This window comes from Tasmannia lanceolata, unplaced genomic scaffold, assembly GCF_043159265.1.
Source record: "Tasmannia lanceolata isolate RefF3 unplaced genomic scaffold, GAP_Taslan_0.1 ptg000037l, whole genome shotgun sequence".
Lineage (NCBI taxonomy): Eukaryota > Viridiplantae > Streptophyta > Magnoliopsida > Canellales > Winteraceae > Tasmannia > Tasmannia lanceolata.
In genome coordinates, this window is record NW_027518714.1 from 56,928,731 (window position 1) to 56,951,546 (window position 22,816).

At 38.5% G+C, this 22,816-nt stretch overlaps 2 protein-coding genes across 2 annotated transcripts; both read right to left on the bottom strand.

The window, feature by feature from the left end:
• Positions 1 to 211: 211 nt before the first annotated feature.
• Positions 212 to 5,499, bottom strand: LOC143861716 (uncharacterized). Its single transcript, XM_077372606.1, has 3 exons — positions 5,159 to 5,499; positions 4,461 to 4,638; positions 212 to 4,207 (listed from the first exon to the last, which is right to left on the bottom strand). Exons 1-3 carry the CDS (start codon positions 5,315 to 5,317, stop codon positions 393 to 395), a joined length of 4,152 nt encoding a protein of 1,383 aa, XP_077228721.1. The 5' UTR covers positions 5,318 to 5,499; the 3' UTR covers positions 212 to 392.
• A 3,296-nt stretch (positions 5,500 to 8,795) lies between these two features.
• LOC143861623 (uncharacterized) lies at positions 8,796 to 17,664 on the bottom strand. The gene is made up of 3 exons (XM_077372517.1): positions 17,503 to 17,664; positions 16,548 to 16,758; positions 8,796 to 14,221 (listed from the first exon to the last, which is right to left on the bottom strand). The coding sequence occupies exons 1-3, from the start codon at positions 17,662 to 17,664 to the stop codon at positions 8,796 to 8,798; spliced, it is 5,799 nt and encodes a 1,932-aa protein (XP_077228632.1).
• Between the last annotated feature and the right edge of the window lie 5,152 nt (positions 17,665 to 22,816).

Below are 22,816 nucleotides of genomic sequence, written 5' to 3' on the forward strand. Positions count from 1 at the left end.
AGGGTGGAATATGTTATCCATGAAGAGTAAAACACTTGTACAAACGGTCATTAGCACATGGGATAGCAATCCCCTGAAGGGTCATAGCAATGCTTGTGCAATTAACTAGAGACTAACAGGTTGTTCAGGAAATATGCCTTGCTTTGGCTTGCTGTCAAATAGAGTCAGATTTCATCTTTCATTTTCTTCTTTACACGGTTGATGAGATGAATATATCAAAATTCTAAAGTATTTTAACAGATATAAGGCAACGATTATTTAAATCAGTACCGCATGCCCAACATATGATTCACTTGTCCATAAAAACTAATCAGTAAGTGATACAAGATCAAAACAGAAGCCATTTCCATAGCAACAGCATCACATACAAAAAAACTTGGAGGTCAATGCCTTCAACTAGGATGTGACCTCACTCCCAAAGCAGTTGAGAAAAATGGGAGCAAAGTTTTCTCATAGTATCGCTCAAGCACCTTTGGACGTGCAGAACTAGAAATGTATTCTTCCTCGTAGAGCACACAGTCCCGACTATTCGTCCATTCCCCAACTTCACTACTGTCACCAGGTATCCAAATCCAGCAATCAGATTTTTCGTCTGGTTCCCAGTTGAACTTTTGAAGGTATTGATAGATCCTAACTATAGCTGGGAAATCTGTATGACAGTGTAGACAGCTAGAAATCAATCTACATCCACTCCCAACTCTAATTCTGACTCCTATTGCACTCAGCTCATTCCAGTATGATACAATGTCATCCCCATAGAATGCTTCGTCAATAAACGGAGCATCATCCCTCTGAAGAACAGACTCCCACTCAGAATCATATAGAAAGCACGCAGCCGGTGACCTGTAACCCATGTGGGTCTTCATCCATTGCTTTTTTCTTATACCTCTCAAGAAATCATCGGGCAATGACTGCACCGATGACTCGGTGAGTTGATATCTGATGCACTCCAGCAATGCAATTACAATAACAGCGGTCATGTCATTTTTAAGTTTAGGAAATTTGAGTCCAGTGGCTACAAGTTGGAAACTTTTGCGAAATTCAACTAAGACACCAAATGACTTGAGCTCATCTCTGTATGACCTGATTATTCCTCTGTAATGGGTTTCGTCGACGAATGGAAGGTCAGCAATTTTGGATATAGGTTCCCACTCAGAGTCGAACAAAGCTGATTCTCGTGGGGATTTAAAACCGAAACAAGTTTTCAACCACTTTTCATTAGAGATGCTATCCATAAGCTCCCCACACAACAAATGACTGTTGTTTCTCAACTGTTTACAGCATTCAAGCAACAAAATAGCAGTATCTTCCGTAAAACAAGGTGACGATAGGATTGATTTTATGTGTCTAGATGCCTTTTGGCATGCTCCATCAAAGGTAACAACTACTCCAGCTAAACCAAGCTCCTCCTTGAAGAGTCTTATGCTGCTCCCATAGAAAGACTCATCAATCAGAGGGACATTCACCAGCTCCAAAAGGCATCCCCACTCAAAATTATACAGATAAGACTCATGTGGAGACAAATAACCATGGTTAGTTCTCATCCATTTTCGTTCTCTGATCATTTTCATAAATCCTGAAGATGCTTGAGAGTGCCGAATGCATTCGAGAATCAAGATTCCACTTTTTCCTGACAAGGTTGACAAAGAAATAGGGAATTTGAAATTTTCTGTTATAAGCTCATACCTCTGCTGGAATCTCATCACAACACCTAACAATTTAAGCTCATCCCTATAATATTGAATATCCTCCCCATAATATTCTTCATCAACAAAAGGTAGTTCAGAGATTTGTTGGAAAGCTTCCCATTCCTGACTACACAGTAAAGACCCAACTGGCGCCCTGCATCCCTGGGAAGTTTTAAGCCATTTTTCCTCTCTAAAGCTTCTCAAAATCTCCCGAGATGCCATCTTTTCCTGCACTAGATACCGAATGAATCTTAACAATGAAAGAACCTGATCTTTTGTTAATGTAGTGGTGGCTGCAACTGACATGACTCTGTGGGCTACAAAGAGGCAGCATTCCTCAACCTCAGAGACAACCCCTAACCGTTCAAGTTCATTCACGTAAACATCAATTTGATTCCCATAGAAGTTCTTATCGATTAAAGGGATGTCGTCAAGCACACTGCCCACTTGTACAAGAGCTCCCCATCTGGGGCCACAAAGAAACGACTCGGCAGGAGATTTATAGCCCAAACAGGTTTTCAACCATTTTCCTTGTGTTATACTCTTTATAAACCTATTGGGAATTTCTATACCCTTAATCATTGAATTCTGAATCCATTCTAGTAAGAGAAGGGCATTGTTCTTTGACAAAGGTGAAGAGGCTGCTAGTAATGAAGCATCCGGGGGACAGGCTTCAGGTATATCTACAGCACCAATACATCTCTTTAGAAAATCTAAGAACTGATTCTCCTCTACACTTTCACCGGCAAAACATCGAGGTCGGACATAGTCCTCTCCTAATTCAACATACTTTTCTCCTCCCCAAAGGTTAGTAAAAGCTAATTCCACCCACTTACTCAGAGATGCAGGCACAAGAGCTTTTTTCCTTTCCACAATAACTTTGCCATATTTGTCAACAACCGGTATTCCTCCACACAATTTAGTAACAAACTCTTCAGTAAGATATTTCTTCGACAGAGTATGAGACAAGAAGTGACTGAATCCAATTACTAGTTGAGCGTCTTTGGAATACTGCACATTATACAGAATTGCTTCGCTAAAATCACGAATGGTAACATCCACAATGCCCGCAAATCTATACATCCAGAGACAGAGAGTTTCCTTTTTAGAGAACTTCTCCAAAGCCATCTGCACAGATTCAGGCATAAAATAGTACTTTGATGCACATTTGAACTCCCTGTTCCATTGTGTTAGCCATTGAATGTACTGTTTGTCAGCTGATATGTATATTTTACAGGGGCCGGTTATGGCTGTATAAATGCTACATAAATCCATCCTCCCATATTGATCAATGTACCGTAGGATAGGAATGTTTTTCATAGAGCAGTTTTCGAAACCATCGACCCAGTTATCAGCTAGAAAGCAAAGAAATTCCAAGTAAACATCCTCAGAAATGCACAAAACTAGATCACATCTTTCAACACACTGTGAATACCAATTATAGCTCATGTATTCAACCTGCAAAAAATTCATGACATGATTAAATTGAGCTTTGTCCAATGTAGAATGTAGAACATATTTCCCATGGGATGAAATTTTATTCAAGTAAATACCCTCTTCCCTCGCTTTGATCAAGATTTCCCTGAAGGCAGGTAGCAGTCTTCCTACTTCAAGAGGCTTCTGGAAACAATTTTCCTCAGGCAGCCATTCACAAGGCATGATGTTTTCAGAAACCAACTTGGCCCGAATGGATTCTCTCACGAGCTCAATCTCATTATGCAGTGAATTCTGAACTGGCAAGAACTCAAATAAATTTAACTTTGAAAACAAATGGCCTACATTCATGGTTTCCGCCATCGCAATGAAAGCATCATGGAAGGCAGATGCAACACAATTGAGAATTCCTCTGTTCCTCTTGTCTGAAAAATCCAATTCTCTTGATGCCCATAGAAAATCTGCCTGAATTATAAAGGGGAAGTTTGTGACAATATTCGTGGGCTGGTATGTAAAGACACCCATTGAGTCTGCTTGCTGATTAATACGCCTTTCCAAAGGAAAAGCTAAAGAAATCACCCAATCCTTCATTCTTATCTTCTCATCCATTTGGTCCTCTAACTTGACAGGAAACCTCTGCCTCCTAACATAATAAGAGCACTCATTCTCACCTTCAACAGACAGACGAATAATATAGGAACCCGCATCAACATTCGTGCTTTCACCCGATAAAGATATTCTGCTGACAATGCAAAACTCATTACTGACATCATTCTCCTCTCTAACTGAAAGTTTTCTAATTTTGGAAAACAACAGAATTTCTGTATTTACGCTAGAGAGTTGCTTCTTCACAGCGCTTATAATTCCAGATTCCAAAGGCAATATCAATGTTGTAGTTGGAATTGTCTTACCAAAACCATAGATTTCTTTTATGTGTGAGAGAGTTGGGCTTTCATCAATCCAGTCAGGGATAATGAATGTTGTAGTAGAATCAGTACACATCACTTCCTTCAATCTAATCCCATATCCATTGCTAAATATACAAAGCTGGGAAATTGATGAAACTAAACTGCTCAATCCTGTTCCTGCAAATTGTTGAATTTCTTAAAAGTTGACACACAAAACAAAACACAAACGATTTGAATTTCTTATTTGCTCATTGAAAAGAATCAATCTAAAGGGATGAACCCGATAAAACAAGTGAAAAATCAGTAGAGGATGAAACTACTTTGCTCTCCAGTTAAAGATTTCATGTTCTTATTTGCTGATTAAAAAGATTCGACGTAAATAGATGAACCTAATAAAACCAGTGACAAATCAGTAGAGGATTGAACTTACTTTGCTCTCCAATTAGCCCTTTACTGCAAATTCTGGTGATTTTTTCTCTGGACAGACCCATGTCATTGTTATAAACAAGAAGGGTAGCTTGTGCTTCGATTCCCGCAATAGATTTTGAAGTGAATACGAATTCAATCGAGGGATTAAGATCAGAGGAGTATTCATTATCTTCTGCAAACTTTAAGTGATACAAACAAGGTTCAAGTGAGAGATAGTTTCCATCAATATAGATACAATGTAAACACACAGTAACTCAATTAAACTCAAACGAATTGACTCATGACTCAGCGAGTAATACATCTTTTGGTGAATTACAAGTGGTCCTACCTTTACGTGAATGGTGAAAAACCAATTATCTAAATAGACCAAAATGCACTCACCATTAGAGGAAAATTCTACAAATGTTGAGGGATGGTCATTGGAGATCACCATGAGATTCATGAATGCATATTGATCAATTCATGACAATCTAAGTAACTCACATAAACTCCAGTGCACCTACTTTAACAGTTTATTATCAGAATAGACAAAAACACCCTCAACATTAAAGAGGAAAAATTCTACAAAGCAATTTACTTCGAAGTCATAAAAATAGGAAGATTTATTAATCCGGCCTTGCCAAAAAAAAAAAAAAAAAAAACTGGCATTATTCTGATGAAATTTTAGTTGGGTTTTGAATGAAAAGAAGAAAGTGATACCAGAATCACATCCATTACAAAGTTGGGAACGTGGATGGGAGATGTAATTGGTGAACTCTCCAATGGCCTGTGAGAGAGTTTTCTGAAAGAATAGGCTTCTCTTGGCATGAGCAGGAGAGAGCTTCGGATTTCTTCGATGGTTTCTCTCGGAGTAGCCATTAGAGATAGCAGAGAGATGAAATCTACATTCCCAACTGAGATATTTGGTGGGTTGGAGAGAGAGAGAGAGAGAGAGAGAGAGAGAGAGAGAGAAGAGAACAAGAAATGGGTTTTGATGAATGAGGATTTTAAGATTCAAACTGATATTAATATCAGAAATTACTCGTTTGGAGGCTCCTCAACTTCTCTGACGATTGAGTTCCCGAGGTAGCCCTGTTTACAACTTACAGGTGAGGCTCTGTTCATTCATCATAAAGGCAGCCGATATTGGCACTATCATGTTTTGATAATGGGACGAACTCACCTTGTGTTTTATTGTTTAACAAGCTGTAAAAAGCATTAACAATTCCCACAAAAAGGCTCTCAGCAGCTAACCTATCTTAAATCAACCAATCACTTAAAGAGATGTTCACCAAGAAGATGGCAAGCAGAGTTTCATTGAAACAGTGGTTGCGTTCTTTAACTATTCTCCTGATTCTTATTTTGGAAGTGATAATCAAATCTTAGTCTTTGGTGTAGTTCCAAAATCAGAATCATGTTTCTTATCTCATTTTAAAGAATGATTTTTTCTAATTTTCTTAACAAAATCGGGTGGGTTCTATTCAATCAGTCGTTTCCACTATTTTCTTTCCCATCCAAACACCCCCTAATAAGATTCAAACGGATGTAAACGTTTTGGGGCAGTGGAAAGGCAAAGTAATTAGAACGAGGTGGCCAAGAAACAACAATTGTACCCTAGAATTTGTTTTCTCCATAATTTTTGTTTTAACTAGATAAGATAAGATCCAAAGGAATTTTCCCCATAAATTTTGTTTTCTCCCTAATATGTCATCGCTTTCATAGAATTTCATTAAAGAGGGTGGGAAAGGGTGACCATGCTATAACATAAACCCTTCACCTTCCTCTCCCTTTTATTATGTCACACCTTCATTTGATCATATCTCTCTCTCGATCATGAGTGGGGGCCTGCCTTGGTATGGGACTGGGTGGGACCCAGCCTGATATGGTACAAGTTTAAGGGGCCTTGCGTAACGGGTTCCATCAGCTCTGGAGTTTTTCGTGTAGTGGTAGTAGGGTACCTAACAATCTTAACCCAGTTGAGAGTTTAAAAAATCACTGTAGTTTCATGTGTCAATTTTCCTGTTTTTAACAATCGAGGGGCTGTTATCTGGATTGAAGAACTATTAACCGAATTCCAACATAGTGTTGGTAATATTGCTCAAATTAATCAAGTGAGGAGACCCAAATGGCGGATGATGAACAAAATCATTCAAGTAAGGAGGTCCAGAATCAGGGTGAGAACCAAGACAAAACCAAAGAAAAAGGTAAAGGGAAAGAACTGACAAGGATGCAACAACCAAATGCACCACTAAATTACCCCTATGTATACCCGGCCCCACATCTGGTCTGTCAATCAGTATTCAATCTGAAGTTACCTCTAGGCTTTTTTGAGGCTGTTTATGTTCTTGCAAAACGTCAGATAGCCAATGTTGATACCAATACCCAGATCAAGTTTGGGTGTTTAAGGCTAGAATCTGTCAAAGCTGGGTGGTATGATGGGCAACTTAGAATGTGAACAATTTCATGTCCATAATGAAGGAAAGGCCCTATGCACAACTTTCTGCACTTGTTGTTCCTTTTATCATAGAAGCTTCTTTCCGAACTTATGGCGCAGGCTTTATCGAAATATTGAATCAAATAGAGAAAATTTCATGACAAGTGCTAGAGACCATATGCCGTTCTTGCCATTAGATTGATGTATTTTGTATCCAAAAACTCAAATCCAAATCCAAATACAAAAAATGTGGCCTTACAGATAATTCATTTAATTTTGCACTTTTATAAATAATTCATTTAATTTTTCTTCGCCCATACTATTAGGGTTATTAAGGTGTTACTACAACCACATCAAGATCTAACATATTCTCCTCAATCGATTTCAATCACATAAGCTTAATTAATGAACTCAATGCAAGGAATCTGCTATGGACCATCGCAGAAGGCATTTTGCGGACCGGCTGTTGCATTTGAGAGCGGCCATATCAGAGAATAAGACAAAATCTGTTGAAGATATGCAAATCCTTTAATCCCGTAATCCATCAGGAATTTGATGGATTCTTTTTTATCACTATTATGAATTACTCACCTTCTTTCCTTTTATTAATCTTTTATCATGGAATCTTTTGTTAATTTCTGCCTTATTTGAAGCTAGGATTAGGGTTAGGGTTAGGGTTTTGGAGGAGAAGGGGGTGAGTTCGTACATAATCCAATGGTGTGTGTTCATGCTGGGATGTTGGAGGGACGTTGGATGTCTTGATGAAACATCAATGTTTTTGAAATCAATGTTTTTGAAATCCAAGGTTGTATCCAAAAAGCACAATACCAAATTCTTGAAAATTACAAGATGCTATCCGAACAACAAATTTTTAAATCCAGAATTTAATAATCGGGATTTATTAGATCCAAGATTTTGATGAAATCCGAGATTTTAAAATCTTGATATCCAAACTACCCCTTAGAGTTTCCTTTGTGTGCTTCTTTTCTTCAATTTTTTAAAAATATTCTTGATAAAAAAAATCTTGGTTGCACATTCTGCTGCGTTAATCTCTACATTTTCCCTATGTTCAATTAGCATCTAAAACAAGATGCAGCAGGTTGCAGTGAACTATGGAAATTATGTGTTGATTAGTAAACATAAATCAAATAGGAAATGCTTTCAAACCCGTTTCGCACAATGCTGAACAGTGGCAACTTGGTTAAGAACCATCCATATCATTTTCTAGTAATTAATCACAGTCTACATTTATAAAAAAAAAGGTGACCCATGTGAGCACAAGTCTAGAAATGCAGTAATACATACTCACATATACTTTCGACAGTAGAGTACGTCATCTTAAATTAGCTGATTTCATATATTTCTTTTGCAAGGTTAATGTATTATGTGAATGTGAGCTGATATTTCTACAATTCTACTACCTTGTGTCAAGTAACTTTGCAACCCTCTATTTATTTAGAATTCTTCTATTGGCTCTCAACAAAGAGGGGACTGGAACAGTCAGAACAGTAACAAAAGGCGAGTGGAAATTCTGTTTCCCTGTGCAAAATTAAGTGCCAAACAGTACAAACTTGTTCTGTAGCACCTTCTGCACTAATGTAACCTATGAAATGATTAAAATGTCTAAGTTAAAGAACATGGTGAGTAGATTGATCACTGCAGTTAATTTGAAACATTTAAAGGAAACACTAACCATTTCTCAAATCTCATTTATGGAGCCATATCAGTATTGAAAACCTGCAACTACAAACCAATGCCCAAAATAATTAGCTGCAGTCTTACAAAATCTTTGACAGAGAAAGTAGCTGACAGAGAACCAATGCTCCTTGACAGACATATAAACTAGCTGCACTTCTACAAAATCTTTAACCACACACAATCAAACTATATCCATAAATATACTGTTGTGGATGCAACCTTGGATTACCAAAAAGAAAACTCAGATGAAAGAAACTGTTCATCCTCAAAGAAAACTTGCAGGTTTTCCATCTTTAGCAGCGTGTTCACTGCATCCACCTCAAAACCCAATAAGCATCCTAATCTTATCAGCTTGAAAAGACCATCAATAAGTTCAGTTCTCTCCCATAGCAATCCTTCAGATACTTCTTTGGCAAAAAAAGTAGCGAATTTTAATCTTGTCTTCTCATGAGAAGTTGAAGATGCCTGAACAATTAGCCTGGAAGAACTTTTCTCAAAGCAAACCATTCTGCTACTCTTTGCACTCAAATGCTTTTCCTCAGATGACACAATTAGGCTATAACTCACCACTATGGGCCGATCAGTTTCGTAGACAGAGAGGTCAAGAAGATCTCTTGCAATCTTGTGTCTGTTCACTACTGGAATTTGAAGGCGTGGTTCTGCCAGAAAACCCAACACGAGTCTAATCAGACCTTCCCCAATCATCCCACCTCTTGATTCAAGCTTCTTGAAATTAGAATTCATGAATGTAGAATCCAAAGAATCTTCTGTAACAGCTTCAGAAATATTACGGACACCCAGAATTTTGTAGGTCTTGTACAATTCACACAAAGGAAGCGAAGGGAGACTGGGTTGTGGGTACCACACAAACAATGGTTCTTTGCAAGATCTTGAAAACATGTCCATCATCTGCAGGACATCAGGGATGAAAACGTTTTCTTTATTTACTAACTGAACCTCTCCGCAGACATGATTGTTAGTAGGTAGCTTTGTTATCTTTCTTCCAAAATCTTTCACAGTTTGATGGCCCCAAGTTAGGACATGTGACCAAAAGGAACAGCATTTAGCATGTGTCAGTTTATGCCGACTGTTCTCCCAATGATACCACAGCCGGAAGTAATCCTCAATCAATGGCACATGCGGCACTTGAAAAGCAGAGGAAAAATACTGGAGCAATGACTTGTCATAGTAACTTCTCAAAACATTTAACCGCGAGCAGAAAAGATTGTCCACGTCATAAATAACACAGCTATCAGGCATTACCCATTCTCCATCGGTACTGTTTTTCGGGATCCATATGCGAAAATCCAATTTATTTTCTGGTTTCCATCTGCACATGTTAAGGTAACTGTAAATCCTTCTCAAAGAAGAAAAGTTAGTATTGTTTCCAATAAGGCCCGCTATCAGAGAGCATCCTTTCCTGAATTCAAATTTCACGCCCACAGCCTTCAGTTCTTCCCTGTACAAAGAAATACTGGCTCCATAAAAACTTTCTATGATGAAAGGTGCATCTTCAGGTTCCAATACAGTTGCCCACTTTGAATCGAAATATAAACATTCCTCCGGTGATCTGTAGCCCATCGGAGTCAACAGCCAATTTGTGCTTTTCAATTTGCTGAGAAAATCAGGTAAGAACTGATCAGATCTTTCAAGCAAACTTCTTACACACTCGAGTAGTGATAGTACATTGCTCACACTTAGTACTGCAGGCTCCTTTGGTAATTTGAGACTTTTTGCCACAAAATGGCAGCCATCTGCAAAAGTTACAATGACACCCAGCATTCTCAGTTCTTCCCTGTATAAATAGATACTCTTGCTGTAGAAGGCATCGTCAACAAATGGAATATCAGCTATAAGAGAGATTGAATCCCAATTTGGATAAAAAAGGACAGAGTCCTCACATGTTGAGTAACCATGATGGGTTTTTATCCACTTCTCGCCAACTAAGCAGTTGTTGAATTCCATCGGTAGAGTAAACTGCGTTCCCCTTAAAGACTTGAAACATTCTAACAGGTTGAGTACGTGATCTTTTGTTAGACTAGAGGAAGAAGAGAGCAACTTGAAACAACTTGCAATCCTATTAAATACTCTAATAAAACTTACTTTCACCCCAAGCATCTTTAGCTCAGCCTTGTAATCCTGAATTCTTCTTCCATAAAAGGTTTCATCGATCACAGGAATGTCTAGTACATTCAATAGACAATCCAATTCAGTATGGGAAATAGAAGATTCATTCGGAGACTTAATACCAACCGTAGTTCTCAGCCATCGCTTATCTCTTATCTTTTGTATCAAACGAGTGAGAGAAGACCCTGGATTTTGGTTGGAGTTCATACTTCTGATACATTCTAGCAGCGAAATCACATACTCCGGTGCAATTTCACTGGGTTCTCTGGGAAATTTGATACACGGAGCCACAAACTTCAATCCCTCAGTATGATCAACTACAACCCCCAACATTTTCAGTTCTTCCCTGTAGGAATAGATTTCTTCCCCATAATAAGATTCATCGATAAATGGAAGTTCACAAACATTAGAGAGAGAGACCCATTTTGAATTGAACAAAAGTGAATCCTGAGAAGATCTATAACCACAAAGTGTTTTCAGCCACTTCACACCCTCCATACATTTATTGAATTCTTTTGGTAATGATGAATAGTGTTGTCCTCTTAGTTTCCTTAAGCATTTAAGTAGTAGGAGCACATTTCCTTTTGTCAAATTGGTAGAAGACGAGAGTGACTTGAACTGATCGGCAATTATCTTTGAAGCTTTGTCAAAATTAACTGTCACCCCCAATGCCTGCAACTCAGCCTTGAATGAATGTATGTTGCTCCCATAAAAAGTTTCATCAATCACTGGCATGCCACTAACAATATTTAATAAACAACTCCAATGATTTTTAGGGAGTATGGACTCAGATGGGGAACTAAAACCAGTTGTTGTTTTCAGCCAAGATTGATTCTGAATCTTTTCAATCAACTTGAAAGCAGAAGTTCCCAATTCTCTAATGCATCTCAAAATCAAAGTAGTGTGGTTACTCGTCATTGCAGATAGGCCTTTCTTGAAAATGAAATTTTCAGCTATCAATTCATACGCATGGACCAACTCCACTACAACACCTAGCAATTTGAGTTCATCACTGTAGCAGTGAATTTCCCGTCCGTAATATGTCTCGTCAACAAATGGAAGATTGGCAATATCTTTTACAGTTTCATTTTCAGAAACCAGAAAAACAGATCCAACTGGAGTCCTATACCCATGAACTGTCTTCAGCCACTTCCTTCCTTTCAGACTTTCGACAAAATAGTCAGTCAACATATAATTTCCCCGTAGGTACTTTACGAATTTCAGCAATGAAAGAACAGTTTCTCGAGTTAAAACAGATGCAGCTGCAAGAGAAGAGACACGATCGGCGATTACCCGGCAAGCATCAACACTTTCATACTTTACCCCAATTATTTTGAGATCTTCCTTATATGAGATAATCTTGTTCCCATAAAAATTTCCATCTATGAAGGGGAGACCAATTGAAATGTCTGCTATATTTGCTAGGATGGATTCTGCGTCTCCATCAGAAAGGAAACACTGGTTTGGAGACGCAAAGCCTTGGATAGTTTTCAGCCACTTTCCTGTTTCAATGCTTTTCTTGAACTTTCTAGGAAGTAAAATATAATTTGTCCTCAAATTTCTAATCCAATCCAATAGTAAAAAAGCCTGGTCCTTTGTCATCTGCGAAGAATTTGGAAGTTCAGCATCGGGAGGACATAATTCAGGTATGTCCGTTGCTTTAAAATATTTCTGGAGAAAAGGCATCATCTGTTTTTCTGAAGTTCTTTCACCAGCAAAGTCACCAGGTCTGGAATATTCCTCCCCTAATTCAATGTATTTCTCTCCACGCCATGGGTTTGAGCCCAACAATTTTTCCCACGCACTACCAATTGCAGGGACCATAATCTTAGACCATTCAATGGCTACATGCCCATTCCCTTTAACAACAGGCATGGACTTGCACAACACTGCAACCTGTTGTTCAGTAATGAAAAGATTTGAAAAAGAATGGAACACAAAATGAGTGAAAGCAATTACTAAATTTTTATGTTTTTCACTCCGTAGAGTTTTGATGAGCCGGTGGCAGAAACTGTAAACACTTGTCTCTTCCACTGTTGCAGTGTCACACAACCATGGCATCAATAAATCTATTCTATTAAAGCTTAGAAGTGCCATCTGTGTACTGTTAGGAAAGAAAAAAGAACCTGTGTTCTGAAACTCCCTTTTCCATTTGTTTAACCATGCATGCTGTTTTGCATCCTTCGCAAAATGAATCTTATGTATTCTGAGTTTGGCTGCTTTAACACTACACAGTTCTAGTTTCTCGTACTGATCGATGTATTTCAGAATTGGGGTGTCTGCGACTGAACTAACACCAAAACCACTTTTCCAATTATCTGATAAGAAGCAGAGAAGCTCCATGTAGACATCTTCAGAAGCTAACAAGACTAGATTGCTTCCCTGTACGTACTTCCCATACCAATCATAATCCACATATTTCACCCCAAGGAAATCCAGTACCTTCTTGAAGTAATCTACATCCAAAGCAGAATGGATAATATGTTTACCATGAGAAGATATGCTCTTTAAATTAATCCCTTGTTCTTGTAATGCAAACAGAATTTCTCGGAATGCAGGCAGAAGCCTTCCTGCATCAACAGGCTTACAGAATACCCTTTGAGTGGAAAATGATTCGCATGGAATGATATGCTCGTCCCGTATTCTGGCCTTAATCGAATGTCTCACATCGTTTAATACAGCATAGGATGAGGTCTGAATGGGGAGGAAATTAAATATGGATGCCACAGAAGACAAAGGGGCAGATTCTACAGACTTCACAGAAGAAACAATTGCATTAACGAAGGCGGTAGGAACACATTGCAGAATTCCATTGTTCCATTTGTTATCTAACAGTATGGTTTCCCTTGACGATGATAATATAAAATCAGCTTGAATTATAAATGTAAAATTGGTCACCATTTCTGTTGGCAAGAAGGCAAAAACTCCAGAAGAAGAAGATCTTCTTTTCAGACGATCTCCAAAGGGAAAAGCCAATGAAATTACCCATTCCTCTATCTCCTTCCTTCCTTCAACCCGGTTCTCGTCCTTTACTGGAAATCTCTGCCTCCATATATAATAGTTGCACTGCTCACTGCTCTTAGCACTTCCTTCTGTAGCAGAAAGATAGAGTATCCGTGAATCGGCATCAATGTCCTTTATAGTTCTGAAATCTGTCTCACTCAATATTGAAATTTCACTGACCGAACCAGAAGTACAATGATCAACATTAGTTTCATGAACTGATAGCCGCTTGATCTTCAATAGAAATAGCAAGAGTTCAGGGTGCACATTTGAGAGTTCTAGCTTCACAGCTTCCACCTTGTCATGCCTCAATGGGAGAATAATTGCTGTTGTTGGAAGGGTCTTCTGAGTACCATATATGTCATGTATATCAGAAAATGTAGGTTTTGAATCAACCCATTCAGGAACAATGTAACCGATGCTGGAATTTGAGATGGGTTCCTCACTGAACCTGATCTGATATCCATTGCTGAATATGTAAGGTTGAGCAGTGACAAGAAATACACTCTTAAAACCAATTCCTGAAATCATATATTAAGGTAAATGAGTTAATGATGAAAACTCCAGGAAGGTTTAACAAGCAGACTTCCCCGATTAACAGAAAAAAATTTACAATGAATTTTATAGAGATTAGCTGTGAAGGTTGCGGAGATGGCATCAAGCGCATGACCACAACGATGCAATGCGTAACACTATCATATTTCTTTAGAAGTTATGGAAAGTTGAACTTTATTTTTTTTTAGAAACTTCATACCTGAATGTCCTGTTCTTGTTCTGAATTGTATCCCAGTTATACGAACCAACAATTCAGAGTGAATGAGAATACGAAAAACACAAATTATAGAAGTGATGGAGATCATTAGCCAAACTAAAAGTTGCCACTCTCTACGAGGTCCAATTGAGTTAACTGCAAGACGAGTTTCTGTTTTTCTTTTCCGTATAATTTTAGAGTCATAGAAAGAGTCCATGATGAAGATTTGTTTCAAAATAGTAAAAGTAGCCTCCAGGTGGGATTAGGCTAATTTTTGACTAATTATTTATTAGGATCCGACATTTATAATCATAGAAATAGGTGACCAAAAATTCAAGGAGTTAGAAGGGAGTCAAAAGAGTTTTAGAGAAAGCCATACAGGAGGAAGAAGAGCAAACCCAGTCGGAATCGCAAGAGGGGAAGACAACCCTGGTGGAAGAAGAGCAAGATTATTATGAAGAGTTGGAGGAGATGGCTAAAATGGGGGACGTACTAGGTATAGATTACAAGGGAGATGTGGAAGAACAAAAAGATAAATTTTGATATCGAGAAAAGAGATGCGGAAAAGAGGAAAAACAAGACCCCTGGTCGCAGGAGTCGAGAGCTCAAAGCTCTCAAGAATTGAAAGGGTTTTTTTTGGTGTGTAAATAGGCTTCTTGAACGTTTTTTAGGATGGTTGGAAGTTCTCAGAATTTTGGTTGATTGTGGTAGGCTATGGTAGTCCCTGTTTGTTGCAAGTGTTTGGAATGTTGTGTGGGGCTGGAAGCCCATGTGAAAAACTTTATCTTGCGAAGAATTATGGGAGGTTATTTTGGTCTATCTGAGCGTGCTTGAGGGACAGTGTCCTTTGCTGCTCGGGGGAGTTTTTCTCCCTGGATGACCATTCCTACCAATGATGATTGTTTTCTTATTTACCAAGGTGGGTGAAAAAAAGCTTTAGGTCCTTGATGCATTTCAAGGCATATTAACTCCTTGGTTATCTTCCAGGGAAATGATAAATGCGCCCCTTTTCATCACATGGGACACCCAACTGCAGAGTATGTGGCAATCAAATCCGTTGAATCCTTCTGACATGAAGTACATCAGCCCCTCTGCAGTCATTGATACACTGCTGCTGGGTGTCCCAAGTGATGAAAAGAGGTGCATTTATCATTTCCCATCTTCAATTATATGGATGATTTTGGGCACCACAGTATTCTGTCATTGGATGTTTTTGAAAGATATTGCAGAAGTTTGCTGAGAAAGGTCGATGCGGAAGGAAGTCTAGAGATGGTGGTTTTCTGTTAGTTGTTTGAGGAAGTTTGTATACAGTGTCTTATGCTTTTACTTTTTGGTCCTGGAGTATGCTCCTGGACCATCATACTAAGTAATTTCTGATGGGACTATCGGTCCCCATGTAAATTTCATGGTAAGAATATAATAGTCATTTTTCAAAAAAAAATAAAAATCGAGTTAATATTTTTAAGTCTTTCATACCTTCTATAAGTTGCAGGCTTCGGCCACCATTTTGAAGACGAATAACTGTAAATGTTTTAAAGTGTTGATGGTCTCTCCCTTATGTTGTGTGGGCTCATGGTATCAGCCAATGGTGGGTTCCACTGATTTTGTATGCTTCTTCCTTTGGTGAATTCCTAAGGGACAAAGTAAATTCTTATGTACAATCTATTTTTAATCTTAGTTTATTTGCCTAGTATTGCATTTTTGTATCAAGGTTTAATGCTGGATTCGATTGATTTTGTATGTTTCTTCCTTAGGTGAATTCCTAAGGGGCCAAAGTGAATTCTTAGGTACAATGCTAGGGGCAGTCTTTTTTTTCAATCATAGTTTATTACATAGGATATTATTTTTGTATTTTGTTACTCTTCTCATAGCCTGTCCTACGTTAAAAAGCCTCCTACAAATAACTGAGTTGGTTAAAAGGTTGTGAACCACAAGCCAGAACCAAGATAATTGATGACCCAAGTAACATAGAAAATTTCCTTTTTCTGCTGCTGAATATTATCTTTTAGTTATAGACTACCCTGTTTTCCAAATCCTTGTTTTCTGAATTTTTAAGTCACCTTCTGTAAAATTCTAAAAGAATCATTTATGCATACCTTTCTCCCCGATGAACCCTCCTTGTCTCTTTTCCTTCTTGGTTGATCTGCCCACACTGCAAATGGACTCAATGTTCCTTCTTGAAAACCCAATCTCATTGTTGAAAACAATTAAAGTTGCAGGAGCACCAGTACCCGTAATATCATTAGATGTAAATACAAATTCAAGAGCCGGATCTACACCGGGCAAGTACTCGTTGTCTTCCGCATTCTTGTATTAGAATGGAAAATTAGAAGAACCCATTGAAAGTATTAGTAGAATTCATAAAATCGCTCAGACACATATTTTATAAACCATAAAAAAAGAATGAAATTGAAGGGTCTAATTCTTAAAATTCTGAGTTCTGGATTAGCCCATGGATTGTTCAAACCATGAAAATTGAGAAAGGAAGTGGGTCTGATTTTTATAACTTAATTTAGTGCTGAGTTAGCCATGGACTGTCCAAAACCATCAACTAAAAAACATCAAAAGAACGAAGAATTGGGTCTTATTTTTGAAATATTTAGTTCTAAACTAGGCATGATTTTTAATTCATCAGTAACGAATTAGTCATGCTTTGTCCAAAACCGTAAACTAAAAATAAAAAAATGAAAAAGAAAGAAGTGATGGTTCTTATTTTTAAAATCTTTAATACTAAGCTAGCCATGGTTTGTCAAATACCGAAGACTAAAAAGGACAAAAAAGGGGCAAATGGAAAAATAAAAAGGAAAAGAGAAGAAGAGAAAAGGATAAATGAGGAAACAGATGGGTGTGATTATCACAATTCCCTGACATTGATTGTTGAAAACATGAAAAATGAAATATAGCAACAGTTCTGATTTTTTTAAACTCTCAACTGGGTTAGCATGGACTGTTGAAAACTATAAGAATGAAGAAATATTTATCTTTACAGATTTAAGTTTAACATCAGTTAAATGAGGAAAATATATTGATGTTCGGTAAAAAAAACAATACCTGTATGAGCTCCATAAGAAAATGAACATCCTTAGTGTAGAGCTCTGCCGAGAGATTTCTCACAGCATGGTAGAGATCTTCTGATAGAGGATTGGGTTCTCCTCCAATAGAGAATTTAAATTTTCTTATCTCTTCTATATGTTCTCTTGGTGTAGCAGCCATGTTTTTTTTTTTTTTTTTTTTCGAGAGAGAGAGAATCAAATGAAGACATGACAGAATAAAAAGGAGAGGAAGGTGAGGGGTTTAAAGAAGGGAGATGGAAAGCCAACAGACTCGAAGCTCGTTATAGCATGGTCACCTTTTCCCATGCTCTTTAATGAAAATCTATGAAAGTGATGAAAAATAAATGAGGATTTCCACATTGTTGCATGTATGGCCACCTCGTTCTAATTGCACCTTTCCAGTGCCCGAAATAAAAAAAATTGTAGAGAGAAAAAATTCCAGGGTACAATTGGGTTGAGAATTTCCTAGATAACAGGGATGAGGGATTCACTTTGCTGCATGGCCACCTCATTCTAATCACTTTGCCTTTCAACTGCCTAGCCTGAACGTCCGTTTGGATCTTATTAGGGGGTGTTTGGATGGGAAAGAAAATTGTAGTACTAATATTTTCCTAGAAAGTTTTATGGGTTTTTTTTTTTTTTTCTACAGTTTGGCTACCATTGGTCTTTTTTTCTTTCCTTAAAAAAAAAAATTTTAATTAAAAAAAAAAAAAAAAACCAGGGAGTCTGGAACAAAATTTCCTTGAAAAGCAAAGGAGCCAAACACTAAAAAAAACTCATATTTGAGAAAAAATTTCTAATTATATTGTTAACCTAGATCCAAAGTAAACACACTTGCTTTGATGGAAAATAGCATCTGCCTCACTTTGGGAGAAACTGAAATCTCAGCCAAAAAACACATCGATGGACAATGGTAACTACCTTAATTCCGTGGACGAGATTAAATAAGAAAAATACCAAAGAAAAAAGGTGACCGGTTAGGCCCTTTGGAAATCCCATGGTAGCTATGGCAACCCAAGAGGGGGGAGGGTGAATTGGGTCGGTAAAAGTACTTTTGCCAAAAACAATGTCAAATTAAAACTTTAAGCACATGCAAGATAAAAATCACAAATGCACAACCACATAAAAATAAAAGAGATAGAGTAAAGAGAGAGTGCACTAGATTTTTAAAGTAGTCGGTCCGAGGATCCACACCAAGGCCAACACCGAGAAGTTCGATGGCTTCACTAAATGATTTCCTTAACAAAGGGGAATCAACACAATTACAAACGAAAGGAGAGCTCTGCGTCTCCTACACTCGCCTCTGTGGAGGTGGCTCTGCGACTCCACACACACTCGCCATTTACAATGCTCTCAAAGAACATGAAAAATACAAATCACTCTAACTAAGGAGATCAAGCTCTCAAGCTCACCAAAAAACTCTCAAATGATGTACAAGTTGAAGTCCTAGATCTAATCCCTTAAGATAATCCCAAATTAAGGCACAGGGGTGTTTCACACTCTATAATAAGACAAAATATGTTTAGGAGTGTTCAATTGGGACCTAAGGGTGTATAGAACCCTTATATAGGCATTAGAACTCAAAACTAGCCATTTTAGGGGCAAAACTATAAATACAACGAAGACCCCAAAAACTACCCGTTAGAGCCCAACAGCTATAATTTTCAAGCAGATCTGGTCGACTAGCCTTGGTGGTCAACCACAGTCAAGCTTCTGGTCCGTTTTTCATTTTGGACAGAATCCAAGAGGTGTTTGACCATACCTGCACTTTTTTGCACACATTGATTTTTCCATTTTTATTTTTTTGGGCCTTTGCTCCTTGGTGTTTGGTCTTTACATTTATAATGTTTTGGACCTTTTTAGGGTCCTATGTGCCTTTAAGTGGGATTCGATATTACAATCTAAACACAAGACATTCACTCAAACTTCAAGATTAATGCTCTTCATGTTTTGGCTTTCTTCATGGATCAAGTCTTCACTTCTTTGGATCTTTAAGATCTCCTTCATTGCTTCGAGCCTTCATCTTCATTTGGCTTCAAATGATCTCCTCCATTTGATTCAAACCACGATCCATACCATTTTTCTTAGCTTTAGTGTTTGATTGCTAGAATCTCCAATACAAGTAAACATCAAAGACATTAGATATAACAACACAATTCAACTTGTGTTTGGAATCATCAAAACATAGAAGTCTCACCTTGGGCTTATGCCATTTTCCCTTTACCAATATTTAAGGTCTCAAAATCACGAAATCGTGATCTCCAAATCCAGTGGAAAAAATGGCTGGTGAATTTCATCGGTTTTGCAGTGGCTGATCGAAACCAAAACATTTTCTGATATATGCATATATAATTATGGTGTTTATGGGGTAGTTGTAATGTAGTATTTATGTAATTGTGAAAATGTGTTTTAGGGTTATGGGTGTTAGTTATTGCTTATATGTTATGTGAGTGGGTCAATAAGGGTGGCAATCCTTTATGCTTGTATTTAAGAAGTTACATGTTAAAGAAAATTGATAGAATTTTACAGCAAAAAGGAAACTTTGTTTTTTGGATACTCAATGTTCCTCTCAAATTTAACCATTAGGGTCTGTTTGGATGCCACAAGCACGGTGTCTCTCTGACGGTGTCTCTCTGGACAGTTTTGGGATCTTGGGGGCGCCAAGTAAGCCAAACCCCTTTCTCGGTTTCCTCTTTACCAAGAAAGCTTGGATAAACTTGCAGGTTGTCGAGGTGTGTCGGGTGATGTTGCAGCCCCGGAGAATCCCCCTCCTCTCTTTGGGTTAAACTTCACGAAAAAAGAGGGTACTCTCTCTCTCTCTCGCCCACCGCCCAGTCCTCACCACGCCCACCACCCAATCCTCTCGCTCTCTATTTCTCCGAATGGCAGGAGAAGAAGACACCTAGCTCATCCCGCCTCCCAGGCCGCCCTTCCGCCCATCCCGCTGCCACTCCTGCCACCCCCCAACTCACCCAGACCCACAGTCCGTTTCACTGTTGCCACGCCCGCCCCTCAGCCCAGCCCCTCTCAGAAAGAAGAGGAAGGGGGCTTTGTAGACAAGGCTCGGCCAAACCTTGTGTGCAAACTGAAGAAGGTGTTATACGGATTGAAGCAAGCACCGAGAGCATAGTATGGGAAGATCTGCGACTTTCTTCTGTCATTTACAAATTCAATTTATCTTTTTTGGTCTTCTTTTTTGTTTTTTATTCCCTCCATCCCACATTTACCCTTAACCAAAGGGTGGAAACCTTGGACAAGTCCCGAGAATTTCCAATTCCTATCTCCTCCCTTAGAACTACCTATCCCTGGATTTAAACTACATCCAAGCAGATCTTTAGGAGGTCCGGTTGCCTCGAATAAACCTCCTGTCTTTTATAGCTTTCCTTTATTTATTTGTGTTACGGCCAATAATGCATGTAACATTTTCCTCCCTCGGGAGTATCGGACACGGCATTTTAGGATCGAGTTATGAGAAGAAAAGTTTCCCCTTCATGAAGACATGAATTTTATAGTATTGGTGTTTGTTTACTATTAAGCCCTTCTGCCCATCCCACGGCCACTCCCAATCTCACCCAGACCCACCGACCCTTCCGCCCCCTCAGCCCAGCCCGTCCTGGGAAGAAGAAGAAGAAGAAGAAGGGGGCTATACTGTAGCAGATCGTTAAAAAAGAGAAAGTGACAAAAGAATTTCATTTACAAATTAAATTTATCCTTTGTTGGGTGTGGAAACCCCGGATAAATCCTGGGAATTTCCAATTCCTGTCTCCTCCATGAGAACTACCTATCCCTGGATTTAAGCTACATCCAAACAGATCCTTAGGAGTTCCGGTTGCCTCGAATAAACCTCTCCCTCTTTTCTATCTTTTCTTTGTTTATTTATGCTACCGCGAAATAGGCATGTAACATTTCCTCCCTCAGGCGTATTATGAGAAATTTCTTTCTCCTTCGTGAAGCTATGAATTTCATAGTTTCAGTGTTTGTTCAATATCTTTAACAAAAAATAGACCCTTTGCTATATCATTTTACGAAATCTAAACAACAAAAGAATAGGATACTTCAAAACCCTCTTGTTCATAGTTTTGTTGAGATGCAGAAACCTATCCAAATGTTCATTGGATCGTCGCCTTCTTCCCCCACCTCTGACTCCCTATTCTCTTCCATAATCCGTATCTTGGTTGACAAGGTAGAGTCGACGATGCTCAGATGACTTTTTGGTAGTCCAAACCATCTTCAGCCGTGAAGAATTAGAGTGTAGCAACTGACAGGGTATTAGCAATCCCCTCTAACATATGATAGGGGGATAGAATTTATGTGTTTCAGAGGTCATATATGGATAATCTTTGCAGAAAATAAACAAAATTGATGTAGTAATGGCTGACCTAACTATCTATGTAAGGCAAGTGTGCAGTGTTGTCGTTGAGTATGGAAAGTTTGAATGAGATTCCCTACACAAGTTATGAAGCCAATTCATTAGAAACTTAAATACACTGTTTTATCATGGTTGGGGAAATGTCCAAATTATAGTTGTGCCATAGAATGGATACAACAAATCCTACTGTCTCCACTTTTCAATTCTGTTGATACATTACTGACCATTTCAAAACATAGGATTATGATTTTTTTTGGGTGTGATAAATTCACCCCCTTTTTTCCATTTTCGCCCCATTTTACCCGGTATGCTTATAACAGGTCACAACCAGTAACCTAACTCTTGTTCGTACCACCATATCAGCTAAAGAAAATGGTGGGCAGAGACAGACCGGTTTTGGCATCTTCTCTGCCTACTACTTCTTCATGTTGTTAAAAACATTTTTTTTTAAACCAAACCAAAATAGTTCCTTAAAGTTTGTGACAAAAGGCTTGCCAACAGTTGCAAACAAAGTCTCTACTAAAGCAAATGTAAAGAACAGTCAAAACGCCTAAGGAAAAAGCACGTCAAGAGTCATGGCAAGGAGTGATCATTCTTCGCCTTCTTGTCTCTGAGCAGGCTCATTTCCCTAGCAAGATCCATAAACAGGTCCCTTGCTTCGTCGTAGGGCGCCACATTCTTATCAGCTGGCTTCTTAAGAACCTTAATTGCTCCAAGATGGCTCTGTGCCTTCTTGTCTATGAGAAGGCGGCATGAATGAGCATGTGATGAAGTCTTTTCCCTAGAAAGGGTCTTAACAGGTCCCTTGCTCTGTTGTAGAGCATCATATTCATTTCAGCTGGCTTCTTAAGAACCTTAATTGCCCCAAGATGGCTCTTTTTCTGAACAGCATCTATATAACCTTGCAATATTGGGGCTATGATCCCCACTTCATCCTTTACCC